This window comes from Lemur catta, chromosome 2, assembly GCF_020740605.2.
Source record: "Lemur catta isolate mLemCat1 chromosome 2, mLemCat1.pri, whole genome shotgun sequence".
Lineage (NCBI taxonomy): Eukaryota > Metazoa > Chordata > Mammalia > Primates > Lemuridae > Lemur > Lemur catta.
Genome location: NC_059129.1, coordinates 85,471,087 through 85,495,582, shown reverse-complemented (window position 1 = coordinate 85,495,582; position 24,496 = coordinate 85,471,087). Strand labels below are relative to the sequence as shown.

At 37.0% G+C, this 24,496-nt stretch overlaps 1 protein-coding gene across 2 annotated transcripts in view; it reads left to right on the top strand.

Annotated features, from left to right (window-relative positions):
- Positions 1–24,496, top strand: part of RNGTT (RNA guanylyltransferase and 5'-phosphatase) — a 270,915-nt gene that overhangs the window by 6,801 nt on the left and 239,618 nt on the right. For both annotated transcript variants that reach the window (XR_006733534.1, XM_045544004.1), the window contains exons 2-5: positions 5,465–5,574; positions 12,089–12,192; positions 12,287–12,375; positions 24,066–24,141. Coding sequence is in view for 1 of the 2 variants with exons in the window: in XM_045544004.1 (XP_045399960.1) it covers positions 5,465–5,574; positions 12,089–12,192; positions 12,287–12,375; positions 24,066–24,141 (379 nt within the window). In the remaining variant the exon portion in view is untranslated. The remainder of the gene's footprint in view (positions 1–5,464; positions 5,575–12,088; positions 12,193–12,286; positions 12,376–24,065; positions 24,142–24,496) is intronic.

The following is a 24,496-nucleotide window of genomic DNA, read 5'->3' as shown; positions in this document are numbered from 1 at the left end:
TCCCTTCTTGGCCTCCCAGAATGTTTGGGTTATAGGCGTGAGCCATGGCACCCAGCTGAAAATCTGTTGTTTAGTGTAGCCACCTTTGTCAATGATCTTAGCTAGATATTCTGTATAATTTGCTGTAACTTCTGCATCAACACTTGCTGCTTCATCTTTTACTTTTATGTTATGGAGATGGCTTCTTTCCTTAAACCTCATGAACCAAGTTCTGCTGACATCAAACTTTTCTTCTATAGCTTCCTCACTTCTCTCCGCCTTCATTGAATTTTAGAGAGTTACAGCCTTACTCTAAGTTAGGCTTTGGCTTAAGGGAATGTTATTGCTGGATAGATCTTCTATCCAGACCACTAGAACTTTCCTCATAACAGCAATAGGGTGTTTCACTTTCTTATCATTCATGTGTTCACTGGAGCAGCTCTTTTTTTTTTTTTTTTAAATTGTGCTTAAAAATTTTTTTAAAAAATTGTTATTTTTGGTATGGAATCTTGCTGTGTTACCCAGGCTGGGGTACAGTGGCTATTCACAGATGCAATCTTAGCATACTGTGGCCTGGAACTCCTGGCCTCAGTGATCCTCCTGTCTCAGCCTCCCGAGTAGCTGGGACTATAGGCACGTGCCACCGCACCCAGCTGGGCTAGCACTTTTAATTTTCTTCAAGAACTTTCCATGTGCTTTCACAACTTTGCTAGCTGTTTGGCACAAGAGGCCTGGCTTTGGGCTTATCAGGGCTTTCGACATGCCTTCCTCACTAAGCTTAATCATTTCTAGCTTTTGATTTAAAGTGAGAGAAGTGTGATTCTTCCTTTTACTTGAACACTTAGATGCCCTTGTGAGGTTATTAATTGGTCTAATTTCAATACTACTGTGTCTCAGGGAGTAGGGAGGCTTGAGGAGTGGAAAAGAAACAGGGCAATGGCTGGTTGGTAGAGCAGTCAGAACATACACAACATTTATTGATTATGTTTATGGTTTATGGTGCCCCAAAAGTTATAATAGTAATGTCAAAGATCACTGATTACAGATCACTATAACAGATAAAATAGTAATGAAAAAGTTTGAAATACTGTGAGAATTACCAAAATGTGACGCAGACATGGAGTGAGCACATGTTGGATAAATTGTGCTGATAGACTTGCTTGATGCAGGATTGCTGCAAACCTTCAATTTTCATTAAATGAGAAACGTAGTAACTGTGATGTGCAATAAGGTAAAGTGCAGTAAAATGAGGTATGTTTATGAAGGTAGTTTCTCTAACAACTCCCCAAACTCAGGAGACTAACATATGTTTATTTCTTTCTCATACAACAAATTATTGTTGTGTGTCAGGCAGCTTTTCCAGACAACTCTTCTCTGATTGGTGAATCTCTAGGCTCTTTCTATCTTGTGGTACGGTCCTCTTATACCTCTAAGGTTGTCATGGATGGGGAAGAACAGGAATGGGTGATTTTTCAGGGGATTTTATGGCCAGACTTGTTAGTGGTAGAGTTCACTCCTGTCCATATCCCATTGGCCAGAATCCAGTCACATGGCCCTCACCCAACTACAAGAGAAGCTGAGAAACGTAATCTTTCTGCGTGGCCTGGAAGAAGAAAATAAATGGAATTTGGTGAACAGATAGCATCACTTTTACCATGGCGGTGGATAAGACCTTCTAGGCAGAGAATGTAGAAAGAGTAGAGAAGGCTCATGAGGAAACCCATGGGGGCGGTAGGGGAAGAAACCCGTAGAAACCTGGCACTTAGAAGCTGGGGAGAGGAAAAAAGAGGGCACAAAAGAGTTGAGGAGGAATAGCCAGAATTTGTCAATGGTGTTCAGTGGGTGGTAGAAGCTACAGGAGTCTGGTGTCATGAAAGGCAAGAGTTTTTTAAGAAGGAAGGAGTTGTCAGATATATGAAATGATACTGAGATGTTAAGGTACTAGAAAAGTTGGTAATAACTTGGAAGTTGTTGGCGACAGTGAGAATATTTTCAGTGGGAATGTGGGGTCAGAAACCAGATTGGAGTGGATGAGTTACTTGGCTGCAGGTCTCTTACAGAGTTGTAGTGGATTGCTGAGGGACATGGGAAGATGGCTCTGAGACCTGCCTACCAGTCTGATTCCCACCTTTGGGATGGAGATGTAGTGGCCACAAGTTTCAGTGGCCCCAGAAGGGGTGATCAGAAGTGACTTGAGAGTGGTCAGATAACCCGAAGAGGAGGCTGGAGTTGGAACATGGAAGATGTAGGATTATCTTCATCAACCCATCTACCAAGGCCAAGGATGGACCCTAGCCATCTCTACTCCAGTCTCCTCTTCAGGTTAGCTGATCACTCTCAAGTCACTCAATAGGTGCTGCTGGGATGGAAACTAACAATGCCTGAACAAAACCCAGGTGCAGTGAGTTAGGTTTGCTGGAAGCCAGAGAGGACAAAAAATGGTGTACAACATAGCAGTTGTTCTCCTCCTGATGCCAGGATCTCTACCTCCTAGGAATGTAAACACCTCTAGGAGACGAGAGGAGAGGGAGAAGAATTCCGATTTGACGGGGGGCTGTCTTGAATGGGAGCTTGACAGCAAAATTATGTACAGTTATAGAGAAGTAAAGTCATTACATTTTTGCCCGCACATGTATATGTAAGTGAATTGGAGGTGAGGAAGTAAAGATAGCAGTGTGTGTATTTAACATTTAAAAAAAGTTTGGTATGAAGAGGAGTAAAAATGAAGCATATTGGAGGATGATAAAGAAGAGATTAGGGCTTGTTTAAATGCTGATGGAAATGAGCCAGCAGATGTCTGAGTTGCTGAAGATGTTGGGAGTGGGAGTGGGAATGGGAGGAGGGAGGAAGAGTTGATTGATGGTCCTTGAGAAGCAAGGTAGTAAGGGAATCCAGAGCAGAAAGGAGGGGATTGGCTTTTAATGACAGGAGGAGGATGGGTTTCCATCCTCCATAGGAAGAGGAAGGGTTTATAGATTAACTACAAAGGGGAGGTAAGTTTGTGCCTGGTGGTGGAAGAGGCATTGTTGTATAGCAGTTTCATGCATGGACTCTAGCTAGATCCATACCTTGGTTTGAATCACTGGTCTATCATTTGGTAGTAGAGTGACTAGCTACTTAATCTCTTTTGCCTTCATCTCCTCATTTGTAATACGGGGATAACAGCAGTACTTACTGTTAGAATAAATGAATTAATTATATAAAATATTTTAAATAGGCTGGGCGCAGTGGCTCATGCCTGTGATCCTAGCACTCCCGGAGGCCAAGGTGGGTGGATCGTTTGAGCTCAGGAGTTTGAGACCAGCCTGAACAAGAGTAAGACCCCGTCTCTACTAAAAATAGAAAGAACTTAGCTGGACAATGAACATATATAGAAAAAATTAGCTGGGCATGGTGATGCATGCCTGTAGTCTCAGCTACTCGGGAGGCTGAGGCAGGAGGATTGCTTGAGCCCAGGAGTTTGAGGTTGTTGTGAGCTAGGCTGATGCCACAGCTCTCTAGCCCTGGCAACAGAGCGAGACTCTGTCTCAAAAAAAAAAAATAAAAAAAATATTTTAAATAATGCCTGGCATGTGGTAAGCATATAAAGTTAGCTTTTATTCTGTTTCTTTTTTTCTTTTCAGTGAGGTGTAACTTAAAGTTGTCAGTTGAAAAAGGGATGGGGAACTTTACTATCTTTTAGGAATGAGAAAAGATGTGAAACAGTTGTTTGTCATAAGGGATAGTTAATGGTATGTGGTAGGCTTGCCTTTGAGATTGGTGATTATGATTTGTAGTGTCAATTATCCTGTGCTGTGAGATTTTCTCTAGGAGGCCTCAGCTGCTATCTGTAGGCACAAAGAAGTCAGGTTGTTAGTAGGTTCATTGAGGTCTGGGTTTTTCTCAGGTGAGTGTGACAGAGTAGTGAGGGAAGATGTTAAGGGCATTTATAGCGGACTGATTATGATGATAAGCTGTGGATTCTGACATTGGATAAGAGGGAGAGTGAAGCCTGAAGAAATTGATGGAAACAGGTTTGGACTTCTGAGGCGGCGGTAAGGAGGAGAGAAGCTCTAATGGGATGAATCTTTTTACATATCATTTTATTAATTTATTATGTTTATTGTTTGTGATTTATCATTCTCCAATAGAATGTAAACATTATGAGGAGGTATTTTTTTATTGTTGTTGTTTTTGTTTTCACTAATGTATTCCATGTGTCTAGAACAATGTCTGGTATGTTAGGTACCCATTAAATATCTGTTAAATAAACTAAATGAAGTAAAATAATCCAGGGGAGATGATAGTGGAGGTAGTGAGAAATGCTCAGATTCTAGCTATATTTTGAAGGTTGATCTGACAGGATTTGCTGGTGGATTGGATGTCGGGTATAAGAGAAGAGTCAAGAATAACCCTTTAAGTTTTGGCCTGAGCCACTAAAAAAATGGTGTTACTATTGCTGAGATGGGGAAGACTGAGGGGAACAGGTTTTAGAGTTTGAATATGGAGAGAACAGACTTGGATACCAAATCTGAGATGTCTGTTAGACATAAAGTAGAGACTAAGTCAGGCACGCAGTTTGATATCCGAGTCTACAGTTAAAGAGGAGGGGCTTGGACTGTAGATATAAATTTTTTTTTTTTTTGAGACAGAGTCTCGCTCTGTTGCCCGGGCTAGAGTGCCGTGGCATCAGCCTAGCTCACAGCAACCTCAAACTCCTGGGCTCAAGCAATCCTCCTGTCTCAGCCTCCCAAGTAGCTGGGACTACAGGCATGCGCCACCATGTCGGGCTAATTTTTTCTATATATTTTTAGTTGTCCAGCTAATTTCTTTCTATTTTTAGTAGAGACAGGGTCTCGCTCTTGCTCAGGCTGCTCTCGAACTCCTGAGCTCAAGCAATCCTCCTGCCTCGGCTTCTCAGAGTGCTAGGATTACAGGCGTAAGCCACCATGCCCGGCCTAGGTCAGTCTTTTCTTGCTGAAATTATAATCATTGTAGTTGTTTGAAGAGTGATTTTGGTTACCATCCTCAGCATGGTAGCATATCCTAGCATGATCTTTATCCTGACATGTAGGATAAGGTCCCCAAGTAGGTCCATATGAGGAAGTTCCAACCTCATATTAAAAACTATATAATCAGGAATTTTAAAGAACTGATTTAGTTTACTTCATTATCAGTTTTCTAGTACCATATCTTTAAGAGATGTAAGTCAATAAGTTTTTAATGTAGTGGTGTAGAACTTGGAGTCTTTATGGAAGTTCCATTTACTGGTACTTTTTCTTCTGCTGTTATATTTGATTGTCAAGTTCTAGAATTTTTTTTTGTCCTTAAAAGTTCCAAGTCAGTATCTTTTAAAAGTATAGTTTAGATTGAGAAAACATTTGCGTTTACAGATTATTTTTCCATTTAAAATGTTTTAAGGTTACATTGAGAATTGCTAATTATTGGGTTTTAATCTGGAACATTTTCTTTAATGGAAATTATTACTTATGTTCATGTTGTTTAGGAAGATTCTTACCTCTGAAGACAATGTTAGGACCAAGATACGATAGTCAGGTTGCTGAAGAAAATCGGTTCCATCCCAGTATGCTCTCAAATTATCTGAAGAGTCTAAAGGTAAGAGACAAAACTTTTTCTGCTACTGATTTAATATACTTTACCTTTCTTTTGTTCTTCAGGTGGCTTTTTAAAAAAAACTTTTATTTTGAAATATTATAGACTTGGGAAATTGCAAAAATTGTACATAGAATTCTTTAAACCCTTCTAGCTTCTTCATGTAATTGTAGTATAGTATCAAAAACAAGAAATTGACTTGGTACAGTACTGTTAACTATTATAGATTGTAGACCTTATGTAGTTTTCATTTGCATTCATTTGTGTATGTGTATGTATACATCTGTATAGTTAGGTCCCATGTGTAAATTCATTGTGGTGGTTGCAGAACTGTTCCGTCTCCCTCATGCTACCTACCTTTAGAGTCAGACCCTCTCACCACCCCTGTACTCTGGCAGCTGCTGATCTGTTGTCCATCTATAGTTTTGTCACTTCGAAAATGTTATATAAATGGAATAGAATACTATGGGACCTTTTGGCATTGGCTGTTTTCACTAAGCATAATGCCCTTGAGATATGTCCAAATTATTGCATGTATGAACAAAAAGTTCATTCATTTTTATGGCTGAATAGTATTAAATTGTATAGATGTACCAAAGTTTCACTGTTCTTCTGTTGAGGGACATTTCGGTTGTTTCCAATTGTGGGGTATTATAAATAAAGCTGCTGTGAACATTCTTGTTCAGGTTTTATGTAAACATAAATTTTCACTTTGCTGGAATAAATGCCCAAGAGTAATTATACTCTTGGGCATATAGTAAATACTTGTTTAATTTTACAAGAAACTGCCAAACTAGTTTCCACAGTGGCTGTACCGTTTTTTATGTCCACCAGGTAGAAACTTTGTGTTTTTTTACATTATTCTGACATAATGCCAGTTGTATTAGTTTCCTAGGACTGCCACGACAAACTACCACAGAGTGGCTCCAAACAACAGGAGTTTGTTTATTCTCTCAGTTTGGGAAGCTAGACATTTGAAATCAAGGTGTGGCAAGATTGCTTTCTTCTAGAGGCTTGGAAGGAGAATCTTTTCCATGCTTTTCTCCTTGTTTCTGGTAGTTGCCTGCAGTCCTTGGTGATCATTGGCTTGCAGCTCCATCATTCCAGTGTCTGCTTCCGTGGTCGCTTGATAGTCTCCCTGTGTGTCTCTGTGTTCAGATTTTCCTCTTCTTAGAAGGACACTGTAATTCCACCTTTTGCAGGACATAATTCAACCCACAGCGCCAGTCTTTGTTACTGTTTTATTTATACTTTTGGTAGTCTATTATTGTATGCTATACATTAAATGAATGTTGGTGCCCACTATGTGCAAGGCTCATGTCATGGGATAGAAAAGTAGCCATTTTATTTTTTTTATTTTTATTTTTTTGAGACAGTGTCTTACTCTGTTGCCCGGGCTAGAGTGCCGTGGCGTCAGCCTAGCTCACAGCAACCTCAAACTCCTGGGCGTAAGCAATCCTACTGCCTCAGCCACCTGAGTAGCTGGGGACTACAGGCACGTGCCACCACGCCTGGCTAATTTTTTCTATTTTTAGTTGTTTGGCTAATTTCTTTCTATTTTTAGTAGAGGCAGGGTCTTGCCCTTGCTCAGGCTGGTCTCGAACTCCTGAGCTCAAACAATTTGCCTGCCTCGGCCTCCCAGAGTGCTAGGATTACAGGCGTGAGCCACCACGCCTGGCCGCCACTTAGATTTTAAAAACCTGTTATTCATCTCTTTTCTCCGTATAGCTTTGAGTCATTGTTTATATCTTTTATTTTAGCTTGCTTACAAACTTTTATTATTATTTTTTTTTAATTTTTTTTGAGACAGAGTCTCGCTCTGTTGCATCAGCTACAGTGCTGTGGCGTCAGCCTAGCTCACAGCAACCTCAAACTCCTGGGCTCAAGCAATCCTACTGCCTCAGCCTTCTGAGTAGCTGGGATTACAGGCATGTGCCACCATGCCCGGCTAATTTTTTGTGTATATATTATATTTTTAGTTGTCCAGCTAATTTCTTTCTATTTTTACTAGAGACGGGGTCTCGCTCTTGCCCAGGCTGGTCTCAAACTCCTGAGCTAAAACGATGCGCCCACCTCGGCCTTCCAGAGTGCTAGGATTACAGGCATGAACCACCGTGCCCGGCCTTAATTTTTATTTTGAATAATCATTGAAAATCATAGCCAACATTTATAGACTATTAAATGTTTCCTAGGCAGTTGCTAAGAGCTTGGGGTCTAGAAGCTACATAGCTTAGGTTTGAATCCCAGTTTGGTACTTACAGCTTGGTAGGCAAATTACATAATATCTTCCTGTTTCAGTTCCCTTATCTGTTTTTTTTTTTTTGTTTGTTTGTTTTTGAGACAGGATCTCACTCTGTTGTGCTGGATAGAGTGCAGTGGTGTCATCATAGCTCACTGCAACCTAAAACTCCTTTGCTCAAGTGATCCTCCTGCCTAAGCCTCCTGAGTAGTTGAGACTACAGGCATGTGCTGCCATGCTCAGCTAATTTTTCTATTTTTTTTTTAGAGATGAGGGTCTTGCTCTTGCTTGGGCTGGTCTTGAACTCCTGGCCTCAAGTGATCCTCCTTCCTCGGCTTCCCAAAATGCTAGGATTATAGGCATGAGCCACTGTGCCTGGCCTCAAGTTCCCTCATCTTAAAAAAGAAAAAATTAGTGCATGTGAAACATGTAGAACAGTGCTTGGAGCAGAGTAAGGGCTTCATTTAAATCTCATAACAACTCTATGAGTAGATACTATTATTATTATTAATTTATGGATTGGGATGATCTATTTTGAAAAATAAATTTGTATACCTGGATATGTATGTGTATATATATTTTTATACACAGTCACATAAATACATCTGCGCAAACTCATCACGCACACATTAATACATATACGTATGTATTGAGCTTGGGGCAGTTAAGTTACACAATACAGTTTCAGTTTCCTTGGCTAAAATATTCCCATGTATTTAGAAAATTCACATTTTCCTGCTTATCACCACTTTTCATTTGCTTCTTATTTTGGACCTGGAGACAAACAATAGGAGTTCTAATCTAGCTCACTGAGAAGTTGTATTATGGTATCTAAATCTTTGAGTCTGGCAATATGTAGTCTCTGAAGAAATCACATTATGGCAGCTAGTTATATTTTAGAAGTATACATTTTTGTCTGTTGTGTGAAATTTAAATGTTCTTGCCATTTTTCCCCTTTTGTAATAATGGAATCTAATCATTATATAGACCAATCTCCTTTAGGCAAATTCAACAATAGGTAGTCAATAAAAACAACAATAAAAGAGAGAAAAATAATGATCTAAAAAGTGCAGATTGTTTCTCTTGCCATTCTTTCCGGAGGGTATATATTTTATTTTATTTTATTTATTTATTTATTTATTTGAGACAGAGTCTCGCTCTTTTGCCCTGGCTAGAGTGCCATGGTGTCAGCCTAGCTCACAGCAACCTCAAACTCCTGGGCTTAAACAGTCCTCCTGCCTCAGCCTTCCGAGTAGCTGGGACTACAGGCATGTGCCACCATGCCTGGCTAATTTTTTTCTGTATATATTTTTAGCTCTCCAAATTATTTCTTTCTATTTTTAGTAGAGACGGGGTCTCACTCTTGCTCAGGCTGGTCTCAAACTCCTGACCTTGAATGATGCTCTCGCCTCGGCCTCCCAGAGTCCTAGGATTACAGGTGTGAGCCATTACGCCCGGCCTGGGTATATACTTTAGAATGAGTTGGAAGATATGTGAATTACTGTTCCTTTGTTTGGCTCAGTACAGGTGTGCATTTCTTAGACTATCTTGCCAGGCTGAATGTGATTCTAGTTTTTAAAGATTTTTTGTGCCACGTGGCCTCTGAACACAAGTCACCTACATCAGTTAATGTTCAGCAGAATAAATAATAATTTTTGTCCCAATCCAGGAAGAAAAACTGGCATGTGATGGACTTATTGAGAGATGGGATTAAGTCTCCAGTAAGATGTATAAATGTGGCTAATGTATAGTATTTTTTATTGGTTATTCATGGGATTTACAAGGAAATTTTGACTGTAGAGAATTTTTTGCCTTATTTACTCATTTGAGAATTTAACTGCCTAAGATATGTTTCTGCTTTAATGATATTTCTCTTTTAATTAAAAAAATAGAGAATACATCCACTTGTTTCAAAATCCGAAAGTTTAAAAAGTTGGGATTGTGAGATTTCCCACTCACTTTTGCCCTTTACGTAGTTCCTTACCACATTCCCCATAGATTATACTGTTTCTAGATTTTTTAATGCATCCTTTCAGAATTTTTTTATGCACATGTAAGTAACAGAAAATACAGGATATTATTTTCTCCCCTTTGCACCCAAGTTAGCACATTATATGTGCTGGTCTGAACCTTACTTTTTTTACTGAACATATGAAGATTTTTTTTTTTTTTTTTTTTTTTTGAGACAGAGTCTCACTCTGTTGCCTTGGCTAGAGTGCCGTGGTGTCAGCCTAGCTCACAGCAACCTCAAACTCCTGCGGTCAAGCGATCCTCCTGCCCCAGCCTCCCGAGTAACTGGGATTACAGGCATGCGCCACGATGCCCAGCTAATTTTTTCTATGTATATTTTTAGTTGTCCACCTAATTTCTTTCTATTTTTAGTAGAGATGGGGGTCTTGCTCTTGCTCGGGCTGGTCTCGAACTCCTGACCTCAAGCGATCCTCCCGCCTTGGCCTCCCAGAGTGCTAGGATTACAGGTGTGAGCCACCGTGCCTGGCCTGAAGATCTTGAACGTACTATTAATACATAAAGAACTTTTCATTCTTTTTTTTTTACAGCTTCATAGTATTTCATTAATATATGTACAGGTTGAGTATCCCTAATCCAAAATCTGAAGTGCTCCAAAATCTTAATCTTTTTGAGCACCAACATGACACTCAAAGGAAGTGCTTACTGGAGCATTTCAGATTTTGAATTTTCAGATTAGTGATGCTTAACTGGTAAGTTTAATGCAAATGTTCAAAATCTGAAATTTGGAACACTTTTGGTCCGAAACATTTCAAGTAACGAATGCTCAACCTGTACCATAATTTATTTAATTAGTCCCTTACTGATTTACCTGGATGGTTCCTTCATAGAGTGTATTTATGTTGGCATTTTGTAAGATTTACTGACACAGGGTCATTTTTACTATTTTTGTGTGTCATTACATTTTCCCTCGTGCATTGTTTCTACTTCACTGTAATCTGCCCAGTTTTCTCCAGATTTCTTAGCTGTTATGTAGATGAGAGATAGGTCTACCACTTTAGGGTGAGCTCTTTTCTTATAGGAAATTTTTTTTGTTGACATTTTCTAAAATCTGTAACTCGTGGGTCTGATTTTCCTATGTTCCTTCCCACATAGGTTCTGCAGTGTTCTTAATTTTTTTTTGGCAGAACTTTGACATTTTTATGATTGTGTGGATTTTATATTCCTGTTAGTTTCACTGAAAATGAGGTTTGGGGTTTTTTTTTTTTTAAAAAAAAACATTTACCTTGTTTTTATGTTATATATTATAACATGATATCTAAGAAGAGACGAGGGAAATTGCTATCCCATATTGCTATCTTCTTACTAAAGAGTCTCTATTTTTAATCTTGCTTATTTTGAAAAAATATAACTTTAGGCTTCAGTATATTTTTAGAAAATACATAGAATGGTTCTTCACCAAATAGGAAGGGGGAGATAAATCTATAGATATATGTATGGCATAATAGCTTGTCTCATCTTTTAAGCCTGGGATGTGGTATGATGTAATCAATAGTTACTAATAGTAATTGGTAGTGGCTACTGGGAATGCTGGTATGATGTGTGCCTAGAACTTGAGTTGTGGTGTATTTCAGTTAGATGCTATTCCTGCTCTAGCCTCTTATCTAATAAAACATAGGTGCAGAGGTAGATGCAGAAAACGCAGGCAGGCTGGGTGTGGTAGCTCACACCTGCAGTCCCGGCACTTTGGAAGGCTGAGTTGGGAGAATCACTTGGCGGCCAGTTGTTCAAGACCAGCCTGGGCAACATAGCAAGACAGAATCTTTATAATAAATAAAAAAATTAGCTAGGCATGGTGGCGCATGCCTGTAGTCCTAGCTACTCTGGAGGCTGCGGCTGAGGTGGGAGGATTGCTTGACCCTGGTAGTCCAAGGCTGCGGTGAGTTACGATTGCACTATTGCACTCCAGCCTGGGCCACTTGGCAAGACTCTGTCTCTTAAATAAAAGAAAACACAGGCAGTGTTTTCTTTATTGGGTAGACTTTTGTGATGTTGGGAGGGGAATCTGCTTGCTTATTAGTTCCTTCATTAGTTTGGGGGTTCATTTATTTCATCCCTGCTAAGTTCTAGAGTCTTGAATAAGAGTTGGATAAGCAGTACTTTTATTGTCAATTGTTCAGTGGTACAGTGAACAGAAAATCTCCTTCAGTGTAGATGAATGAACTGTGTAGTACTGCCATTTAGCCAACTCGTTTTGGAACAAATTAATTTACTGGTAAATCTGTCCTTTTTTATTTTAATTTTTTTAAGGTTAAAATGGGCTTGCTGGTGGACTTGACCAATACTTCAAGGTTCTATGACAGAAATGACATAGAAAAAGAGGGAATCAAATATATAAAACTTCAGTGTAAAGGGTAAGTTATATATTAAGACTCTTTAGTATTGAAACCTTTCACTGAAATTTGTGATCTCTTCTGTTTTCAAAATTTTTTTTTTCCATATTACTAGACATGGTGAATGCCCTACAACTGAGAATACTGAAGCATTTATTCGTCTGTGTGAGCGGTTTAATGAAAGAAATCCACCTGAACTTATAGGTATGTTTGGCTTTACAACTGTTGAATATTCTATTTTGCAGAACAGTTTTTTTCTCTTTTTTGCAAGTGAGTTGATATGGAATTTTTTTCCTCTTTTAAATACTCACCAAGTAGTGTTTATTAAAGTTGAAACTAACATTTCTGAGTTGTTACATATATTTTCATAATTTTTATGTTTTTCAGAATAAAGCCCTAATTGCCCCTTTTCAGGTGTACTGTTGGGAAACTCTACCTTAAACACTACATGTTTATGTTTTACAATTTTACATACTATACCATATCTATTCTGAAACTTTTTTCATTCAGTATTTCTGAGGGTAATCATGATAATGTATTGTAACTGTAGTTCATTTTTGCTGCCGTATGGTATTCTGTCATATGAATATACTACAGTTTATATATTTTCTTGTTGATGGACAATTCCTTCATTAAATATTTATTGATTGCTGTTCTGTGCCAGGCATAGACTCTTGAAACATGTCAGGGAAGAAAACAGGATAAAAGCCCCTGCTCTTGTGGAGCTTATATTCTAGTGTGGGCTGGAGGTGGGGAGAGGGAGAGCAGACAAGAAGCAATAAATATAATAAATAAATTTTCCTAAAATGACACTTAAGATGACATTTGAGTTATTTTCAGTTTTTTTGTTATTATAAACAATGCTTCTAGGATTGGTCGTCTAGAATTTGTAAGGTTTGGTTTTAACTTTGATTCTTTGTTCTTCTGGTATTTATATTGGTATATGGTTTAAATTGATCAAATTTAAATGTTTTCTATATAACCATTTATTTGTTTCAGCACAGTTCATTGAATAATTCTCTCCTGAGGGCTAGATGATATAAATTAACTTCTTATATGTACTGTTTGAAAATTTTTCTAATTCATTTGCCTTTTAAAATTTTTGGTAATGTTTAAAATTATTTGTCATCAAATATTTTTTCTTTTGATTTCTTCATTATTTGGTTTTAAGTAGCTAATGTTTTTCCCCATTCAGAGAAGTAACTGAAAAACTATTAGTAATAGTAAGAAGTTCAGGAGATATATTTTTATATAAGAAAACAGGAACTTTCCTGCAAACAAACAGTAACTAGTTAAAAAATATAATTAGACAGTAATCTCATTAATGTTAATAATATGGGCTAACGTTTATTAAACATTTCCTCTTTGCTAGTCTCTGTGTAAGCCATGTCATGTATATTATCTCATTTTCTTATAACAGTATCAGGTAGATATTACCATCACCCTATTTTATGGTAAGACACGGAGGCTCAAAAAGGTTAAGTGACTTTCTTGAGGTCACTCACACAACTAGTAAAGGCTAGAGCTTGTATTAGATCCTAAATAATCTGAGTTGAGAATTCACACTCCAAACTCTCTCTCTCTTTTTTTTCTTTTTTTCTTTCTTTTTTTTTTTTTTTTTTTTGCCTCTCCCTCCTCCTCTCTCTCTTCTATAACAGAAGTACAAGGAATTGTAACCAAGGAATTAAGTTATTAAGAAATGTAGGTGGTTTTATGAAGAAAATATTAAATATTTTAAATATTAAAATGAAGCCTTGAGGAAATGGAGAGGCATGACTTGTTTCCACATTAATTTCAAATTTTTAATGTAATTCTAAGCAAAATCCTGATGAGACTTTGGCAGAATTACTATGAAGTTAATATGTAAAATCCTCTGCCTCCAATATTTATTGCACATGGAAAAAAAATAGTTTGGCTAATTAAACAGGCAAGATTATGGGCAAGAAGAATTTGAAAAACAGAAGTGGTAAGGAGATTTTTTTTTTTTTTTTTTTACCAATCATTAAAACATATGGTAAAGCAATGAAAACTACAGTGATACTTTCCCAGTGGTGAAGATGTTTTCAAATTAGAGGGGAAAAGTGTGATTATTCAACAAATGGTGTTCAGACAGTTAGCCAACCATATAATCAATACATTTTAGATGGATTAAATATTTTAAAAAGGAGCTGTAAGAATATAGGAGAAAATAGTATTCATTCAGTAACGTAAAAGCAATAAAAGGTAAGTCTAGTGGGAATCACCTGAGGGTGCTTGTTAGAAATGTTTTGGGACCCATCCTGGCTCTACATAATAGGAATCTAGGTGTAAAAATATATATTTATGTTTATATATTTATATGTATTTAAGAGATGGGGGGGTCTCGCTATGTTGCCCAGGCTAGAGTGCAGCAGCTATTCCCAGACATGCTCACAGTGAACTACAGTCTTGAACTCTTGGCCTCAAGTGATCCTCCCACTTTGGCTTCCCAGGTAGCTAGCACTATAATAAGCATGTGCCACTGCTCCTGGCTAGGAATCTAGATTTATATAAAATAATGGTCTCAGGTGATTTTTATGCACTAAATTTGAGAACTACTGTCAAAGTTTACAATGTGGTGGCTATTAATTATAATGGTAATACTGATATTAACAAATGCTTATTATTTGCCCAGCGAAAGTGGGAAACAATGAATGAGTAAAGGTAATCCTCATAACAACGCTATGTGATATGTGGTGGTATCTCCACTTTACAGACAAGGAAACTGAGTCTCAGACAAATAATTTGCCCATGGTTATGCATCTAACAAGTGGTTGAGCCAGGTTTTTAAAGTCCAGCTCTCTAATTAGTTGCTATGCTGGTTTCTAGATTGACAATATAAAAGTGAAAAATTTCTGTATTATAAAACATAAGAGAAACAAGGCAAAAAGATATTTGACAAATTGGGAAAAATATTTGCAGCATATGTGGCAGATAAAAAGTTAATATGCTTATTTACAAAGATATCTTATAAACCAACAAGTAAAGGAGGCATTTTTCAGTAGGAAAATATGGTAAACAATTGAAGAGCAATTTATAAAATATGAAATACAAGAAACCAAGGAAGAAGAAAAAATTTTATTCTCATTTGATAAAGACATACACATTAAAATGTGTTGTTATGCCCCCCCCATACCAAATTGGCAAAGATGTTAAAAATTACGTCTTTTAGTATCGAGGATTGGATAAAATGGATGTACTCATACATTGTTAGGGTTAATTAGTATAGCCTCTCTGAAGGGACAATTTGGTGATATTTCTTAAGATCCTTAAAAGTTTTCATGCCCTTTGACTCATCAAGACCACATCTAAGAACTTAATTTAAGGAAGTAGTAGTTGGAGATGGACATAAAGATTTATGTGAAAGGAATTTCATCACAGCTTCTTTGGTTAAAAACCAAACCAAACCCTGGAATCAGCATATATAGTTGAAAAAAGCAGATCATTTATATTGTATAATATGCAACTGTTATTTAACAGAATGATAGTATGGGAGTATATATGAAATATAGTATTAAATGATGTGTATGTGTATATATATTTATACATTCACATGACTATATATAACAAATACACATATATTTAGGTGTATGACCAGTTACCTACCTTAAAATAGTATTGAGGCTTCAATATGAAGAATTAAAAACAATTCACAAAACTGTTTTCTCGTTTGATAAGGCATTGTAGGGACAAATGCTGAATTGACTTGATGAATTCAAAGGAGGACAGTCAAGAAGTCTTAACATCTGAAATGTCAAGATTTCAGAAAGACTTATACTCCAGGTTTAAGAAATGAGTCCACCCTTGTTAAAAATTACACAGTTGTATTCTTGGAAGAATTGATAGGAAAAATTTCCAAATTGAGGGTTTTACAGGTTATAAAAATTATAGAACTTTCTATTATGTAAGATCTGTTTTATATTGCTGGCAGTGATTCTATTCATGTGGATTTGTAGAAGCATTTGCTTTGGACCTGCCATGTTTTGGGGCACAGGGTGAATTGTCATTTATTGTAGTAATACTCTGAAGACAGTAACAGAAACTGGTCTTAGAAATGGTTGCTGGTAATACCGTTTTACACAGAGGGCACTAAAGAATCAAATTGAAGTAGTCGTAAGATCTGAAAATATTGGCCTGCTTTTATTTATAATTTTTTATTGTTTATAGTTTCAGAGAAGGATTTTTCATCAGCTTTGCACACGTTCTTGTTGAAGCATAATTGTGACCAATAGTAAATATTTGTGATGTGATGTAGGGGCCAAGGGAAAACTTCCCCTTTATCCTCTAAAGGTCCACTGAAAATCAACTGACAAAAGGCAGATTAATAGGAGAAAAGATATACAAATTTATTAGTGTGCACAGGGAAGAATCACCGAATGATTACCCCACCATGCAGTGGGGTATGGATGCTTATATATCCTTAGAGGAAAGGAGATGGGAAAGTGTGGATTATTTTAGGGGATTAGTAAGTGATGTTCAGGGAGATTCAGTGAACTTGAAGAACATGCAGTCCACCTGGGACAATGTCTGTTGGGCCCACAGAACAGACTTAATGGTTTGTGACAAAAGTCTGTCCAGGTGTGTTTCTGACAACACTTCAGTCTTTCCTCCTGTGATATGAGTTCAGTTAAAGAAAACTCAGGGAAGGGACCAGAGGTAATTGGTTTTTTTGGTGGGTCCAAACTCTGGGCAGATAAGGAAACTTCAGAACAACTTGATTCTGTGCTTGGGGAGGGACAGGGGATTCAGAGACAGAAGGTGGGGGAAGGTCAGACCTTGGGGTTGCTTCTTTAGTTCAGCATGTAAAGTACCATATTTTGGGGTATTGATTTCTGAGCCTCAATAGTGGCAAAAGTTAGATAGATTTATTTTCAAAGCTATCCTGGTTTTTTCTTTAAAAAATCGTCTTTATTTATTTATTTATTTTTTGGAGACAGAGTGTCATTCTGTTGCCCGGGCTAGAGTGCCGTGGCATCAAGCCTAGCTCACAGCAACCTCAAACTCCTGGGCTCAAGCAATCCTTCTGTCTCAGCCTCCCGAGTAGCTGGGACTACTGGCATGTGCCACCATGCCTGGCTAATTTTTTCTATATATTTTTAGTTGTCCAGCTAATTTCTTTCTATTTTTTTAGTAGAGATGGGGTCTCGCTCTTGCTGGTCTCGAACTCCAGACCTCCATCGATTCTCCCACCTTGGCCTCCCAGAGTGCTAGGATTATAGGCGTGCCCGGCCTAAAAAACAATCGTCTTTAAATTAGTTGATGTAATTGTTAACTGAATCAACTATTGATTATAATCAGTTATCAATTGATATTAATAATTGGTGTGGGTTAATGCTATAGGCTAGTAGAAATTTAAAGTCCTTGAACACACAGAAGCCTGATATCTTTTCTAATCTTTAGGAAGAACTACTGCTTCGCAGTCCCTTATTGGAAACCCTTGGGGCCAGATGCTTCCAATTTTTACTACATGCCAGCTCCCTTGGGGTAGTACCCCCTAATTCTTTTAATTATGGAAATTTACAGACATACCCCAAATAGTGAGAATAGTAAAATAAAACCCCATTTATCCATCATCCAAATTCATTAATTATAATTTTGTTGCTTTTTTTGGTCATCTTTCCCCTGTCCCCTTAACAATTTTTTTTTTTTTTTTTTTGGAGTATGGTCAGCCCTTTGAATCCAGATGAAAAGCATTAGAAAGAAAACCCTAACAAAAACAATACAATAAAAAAATACAAATAAAAAATCCAATACGTATGAAAACTGTCAATCAGCACAGAAAAAAGTAAAACCAATACACTATAACAACTATTTACAACATAGTATTTGTGTTATATAAGATATTATAAGTAATCTGGAGATGATTTAAAGTAGAGAGGATGTGTCTAGGTTATGTGCAAATACTATCTGAGGATTTTGGTATCTAAGGGGGCTCCTGGAACCAATACTCTGAGGATTCTGAAGAACAACTGCATTGATTATTGCTTTTATTATTATTAAAAAAAATTAAAAGATGAGGTCTTGCTATGTTTCCCAGGGTGGACTTGAACTCCTGGGCTCAAGCGATCCTCCCACCTCAGCCTCCTGAGTAGCTGGGGCTATGGGCATAAGCCACTTGTCCTAGCTCTTATTATTATTTTTAATTGACACATAAGAAGTGTACATATTTATGGGGTACAGTGTGATATTTCCATACATGTATGTAATATGTAACGATCAAATCAGTGTAATTAGCATTTCCATGACCTCAAACTGTATTTTAGAGCAAATCACAGATATCATTTACTAGAAATGTTTCAGAATGCATTTCTGATAAGACCTTTGATTGTAATTTAATCACCATGCAATAATTATACTAAAAAAATAGTTCCAAATTCCTTAATGTCATCTAATTTTTAGATTTCTCAGTTATCTAAAAAATGTCTTTTTAAAGTTTGTTTTTCAAACCAAGATCCAACAATATCCACATATTGCATTTTGTTGTTATGTCTCTTAAGTCTCTCTGATTTTATCTCTCTCTCTTTTTTTTTTTTTTGGAGACAGAGTCTTGCTCTCTTTGTTTTTTTGAGATAGAGTCTCACTCTGTTGCCCGGGCTAGAGTGAGTGCCATGGCATCACATCAGCCTAGGTCACAGCAACCTCAAACTCCTGGGCTCAAGCAATCCTCCTGCCTCAGCCTCCTGAGTAGGAGGGACTACAGGCATGTGCTACCATGCCCGGCTAATTTTTCTATATATATTTTTAGCTGTCCGTATAATTTCTTTCTATTTTTAGTAGAGGCGGGGTCTCACTCTTGCTCAGGCTGGTTTCGAACTCCTGAGCTCAAACGATCCACCCACCTCGGCCTCCCAGAGTGCTAGGATTACAGGCGTGAGCCACCATGCCGGCCAGAGTCTCACTCTTTTACCCTGGCTAGATTGCTGTGGTGTCAGCCTCGCTCACAGCAACCTCTAACTCCTGGGCTCAAGCAATCCTTCTGCCTCAGCCTCCCAAGTCGCTGGGACTACAGGCATGCGCCACCATGCCCGGCCTCTCTTTTTTTTTAATGCCATGAATTTGTTGGAGAAACCAGGTCATTTTTCTGTAAAGTGTTCTACATTCTGGATTTATCTGATTGGTTCCTCATGGTATCAGTTAACTTGTTCCCTTATCTCCTGTATGTCTTGTAAATTGGTACTTAAATCTAGAAATGTAATTAGATTCACTTTTAGGGTTTTAGGCAAGAATACTTCATAGTTGGTATTGTGTACTTTCTTTCACACCACATCAGGAAGCACATGTCTGATTGTCTCACTTTTAGTGATACTAAGATGAATAAGTTGGGTTCAAGTGGTGGCAGCTTGTTTTCTCTGTTATAAAGTTCTCCATTTTATTTTTTACTTAATGATTTAGTGTCCATTGATGATTGTTGCCTAGGTGCAATATTTCATTAGGGGTTGCAAAAGGTTCACATTGTTTAATGTCTTCATATATTAGCCAAAATAGCTAGAATTATTCGTTAGCAAAGAACTATTCCTTCTCAACAATTTGGTTATCCTGAAACATAGTTTGGATTGGAAAAGCAGGTTAAATATTTGATTCTTTTCTGTTATTTCTCCATTTTCAGAATACTGAGTTGGTATCTTAGTAATCTCTGGTTGTGACTGATATAATTTCTTTTGGAGTATCTGTGGACTCATAACTTTTTATATAGTTGATGTACTTATATCAGTTACAGCTAATATTTATTCTGACATCTAGATTGCTCCTTCCTAGGCCATTGGGAACTCCTTTAAGTTGCTTTTGATATCTTTTTGATATCACCCCAGTAGTCTTTGGTGGTTTGATTGTTTTCTGGCAAAAGATGTTTTCCAGACTTAAGTTATTTCTCCAAGGAGCCTGGTTCCTTTTAGTGGAAAAGAGTATTTAGAGATAATCTGGGTGTTAGAAAGCATCCCATAATTAAACACAATAACATTTCTGCAGTTAAACATATGAATATTAATTCACACTGAGTAGGAAAAGTAGACTGTAAATAACATCACATCAGTTCAGGTCAGGTTTTGTCCTTAAATGATTACCAAGAAACTTTATTTTTTTCAAAGCTTTTTTGAAATTATAATTACAAATAAGAGATTATGGAGCTGGTGTGCATTTGTTTGCATGTATAGAAATAAACTATTTTGAGAGTAAGAATTTTGTGGACTAGAGAAATTTAAGCATCAGTTTTGTGTTAAAAGAGAAACGACTGATTTCTTGGCAAGTGGTGGGCCATGTATAACAGATAGATGGCTTAGCTAATGCTTGTAATTATTTTAGGTGTTTCCAGTTATATTAATACATACATGTGACAGATTTGTCACTATGTATTTTCATGAGTAGCACATGTTTATTTTGATAAAAAGCATTTCTTTTGGTTAAGTAAAAATATTTCAGATACTTTGCTTATAGGTTCTTAGCAATTGTTAGTTTCCTTTTCTGTTCTTATCATTTTTGTTTCTCCTTTAGATGTATCACTTATTGTTTCATCCTCAGCACTATTGACATTCTAGACTAGATAATTCTTTGAGAGGTTATCCTTGCATTGTAGAGTATATAACAGCATCCTTGGCGTCTACTCATTAGATACTAGTGGCACCCCACAAATTTTGACAATTAAAATTGTCTCCAGACATTGCCAAGTGTCCTGTGGAGGACAAAATTGCCCCTGGTCAAGAACCACTGATTTAGACTTACCAGATACATTTTTTAATCGTAAAAATTTATCTGGCTAGTAAGATAGAAAGGAGATGGTGTATGTTGAGACTAGGCTTTATTTAAAGAGATTTGCCACCAGCCCTTTATAAACTACCCCTTTCTAATTTATATTATATATTTAGCCATGTACATTTGTATAGCTATAGTTCATCTTTCTCTCCTTTTGTTGGGGAGTTTGTTTCTAATTTGACTGTAAATGCCATATAAATTTATTTTGCTCTATTAGTTTACCTAGAAAATGAAGATAAATTTGAATAGAAATTGCCTTGAAATAGTTAATAGTGAACTAATCTTTAGTTATAAACCGTGGTTTACTTGCCACTAGATGGACTCATTCTTGCAATGAAATGAAGAAAACCAAAAAATGCTTTTTTTTTTTTTTTAACACTGAAGACATATTTAAGCTTCTAATATGCTTAATGGATTTTTTTACATCAAATACATAATCTTCCAAATTTTTCTATAGAGATTTTTTTTTTGTTTGTTTGTTGAGATAAGGTCTTGCTCTGTCGCCCAGGTGGGAGTGCAGTGGTGTGATCATAGCTCACTGCAGCCTTAAACTCCTTCAGCTCAAGTGATCTTACTGCCTCAGCCTCCCAAGTAGCTGGGACTACAGATGTGTGCCATCATGCCTGGCTAATTTTTAAAATTTTCTGTAGAGAGAGGTCTCACTATGTTGCCCAGGCAAGTCTCAAACTCCTGGCCTCAAGTAGTCCTGCCTCAGCCTCCCACAATGATGGATACAGATTTGTTTTGATGAGGGTTTTGTAAGTTTATAACCCTATTTTACTTTAAAAATTCACTCATCTATTAATGTTTTGAAGCATAATTGAACAATAAGACTAAAACTATATGTTTGCATAGTAAAGAATATTAAAAGAATAGTTCTTTCTTAGATTATGTATCTTCACAGGACATATTACTTCATTGACAATTATTCCTACATTTCCTATTTGTAAAAATATTTTGTTAATCTTGTGAGAGTGAAAATTGGAGCAAAAACTGGTTTACGTGAGAAACATTATCTAAGGTTGAAATATTGCTTGAATTGTTCTAAAATATAAGGTAGAAAAGAAATTTACATGTTGGGTTGAGAAACATGAATACAAAAATCTGTTGACAGCTCACATCTTTGTGTGACTTTTTTGAAGCACCCTTTCTTACAAAGGAATGGAGATAATGGGATTTATAGAATTTCATGGTCACAGCTATTTATTTTTAAGGAGTGTCTTTCTGTTCAAGGCTGATCTCTGTATTTTTCATCTCTCTCCTTCAGAAACTTCATTTCAGTTATATCATTTCTATTATTGTCAACCTTTGTGATTTAACTAGGTCCTTGACCTGAGCTTGTAAACATACCTAAGCATCTCTTGTTACATAATCCACCCCCCCTCCAAAACAAAACAAAAGAAAACCCGCACTTTTCTTCTGTTGAATCCATTTATTCCTTTTCACTTCATTGCTGTCTGGAGTCCTTGCTCAGTACTCTTAATCAAATAGTGACTTTCAGTTCTAATAATTATGTGACATTTAAACAGTTGAATACTCCTATCTTGAAAATTCCTCTTTTCTTAGGGTACATGACCCTTTATATTTTTTGTTCTCTTAAGCTCATGGAAGTTCATTCTCAGTTGTCTTTTATGTTTCTTTTTTTCTCCCTTATTGTTGAAAGGTTGCTTTTCCTCAGATTCCACCCCTAATATTTTTATTTTATGTACTCATTCTCAGTGATCTTATCTATATCACAGAACCCTTCTGTAGTTGAGTCTATGCTGATTATCCTTGAATCTATAGCACCTGTCAGACTTCTCATTGAAGCTCTTTACCATTATTTCCAAATATTTTAAAGTCCCATAAAAATCTTAAACTTAGCATGTCCAAACCTGAGTGCTGTAGTGTCAGCCTAGCTCACAGCAACCTCAAACTCCTGGTCTCAAGCGATCCTCTTGTCTCAGCCTCCTGAGTAGCTGAGACAACGGGTGTGCACCACCACACTTGGCTAATTTTTACTATCTTTAGTAGGGATGGAGTCTCACTCTTGCTCGGGCTGGTCTTGAACTCCTGAGCTCAAGTGCTCCTCCTGCCTTGGCCCCCCAGAGTGCTAGAATTACAAGTATGAGCTACCACACCTGGCCATTCATTTGAGTTTTGACAGATGTAGACACTGGTGAAATCACAACCAAGATTCAGAGCATTTATTTTTATTGTACTGTAAATCCATCAGTTAATTATTTTCTGTAGCTGCTTTCTTTGATTACATTCAATTAGTATCCACCTCCAGAGTTTATGTTTCTAATAGTTTATTGGCTTTGTTCTAGTTTCTGGAGTTTTAAAAATATGATTTGACTGTCTTGCACATGTGTGCTATTGATCATAAGAGGAATACTGGAAAAATTTCTTCAAAGTTCATAGATCAGAGGTGTCTGTGTGTGTCTGTGTCCTTTTGAGTTGTACGTTTGATGAAATGCTTGGAATCTTTTACTTTTAAGAGAAATCTTTAGACAGTAGAGATAGTTTTTAACCAATAAATCAATATATTATTTTTAAACTTATAGCTATAGGCCAGGTGTGGTGGCTCATGCCTATAAATAATCCTAGCACTCTGGGAGGCCGAGGCGGGAGGATTGCTTGAGATCAGGGGTTCGAGACCAGTCTGAGCAAGAGTGAGACTCCATCTCAAAAATAGAAAGGAATTATCTGGACAACTAAAAATATATATAGAAAAAATTAGCCGGGCATGGTGGCGCATGCCTGTAGTCCCAACTACTTGGGAGGCTGAGGCAGGAGGATTGCTTGAGCCCAGGAGTTTGAGGTTGCTGTGAGCTAGGCTGACGCCACGGCACTCTAGCCCGGGCAACAGAGTGAGACTGTGTCTCCAAAATAAATAAACAAATAAATAAACTTATAGCTATAAATTACATTCTAAGCAATTTAAGCTGACAAATTATTAAGTTATAAGAAGTGGTATTTCAAGGTTTTTTAAAATGTAGTTATTTTATAAAATGACTGAAATGTTTTGATTGCAGGTTGGAATTTTATAAAATGACTGAAATGTTTTGATTGCAGGTTGGAATTTTAAAGTAAAATGTGGCCTCTGAAGTGATTTATTAATTTTAAACAAAAACTAATTTGTTTTCCAGGTGTTCACTGTACCCATGGTTTCAATCGCACTGGTTTCCTCATATGTGCCTTTTTGGTGGAGAAAATGGATTGGAGGTATTTGTATCTTATAATAAAAATTTTATTGATATTTTAGTTGTAGAATTTTATATTGTGAAGTTTTTGGTGAACTCATGGTGAATATAATTTGTAATGGTTTTCATTTTAGATATAATAATCATTAGACTACTGTAACCTGGTGTTTTGTACTAAGTAGCACTTCGAGTGCTTGTGAGTCCCATAAACTGTATATTTACTTTCCAGATTTTTTTTCATACCTTATAGTGTTATCAGAGATAGGTTCTTACAATATTTTGTATTTGTATTCGGCTTTGGAAGTTACTATTGTTGTTCTTTTCCTTGTTAGTACAAGTTGAGCATCCTTATCTGAAATGCTTGGGAGCAGAAGTGT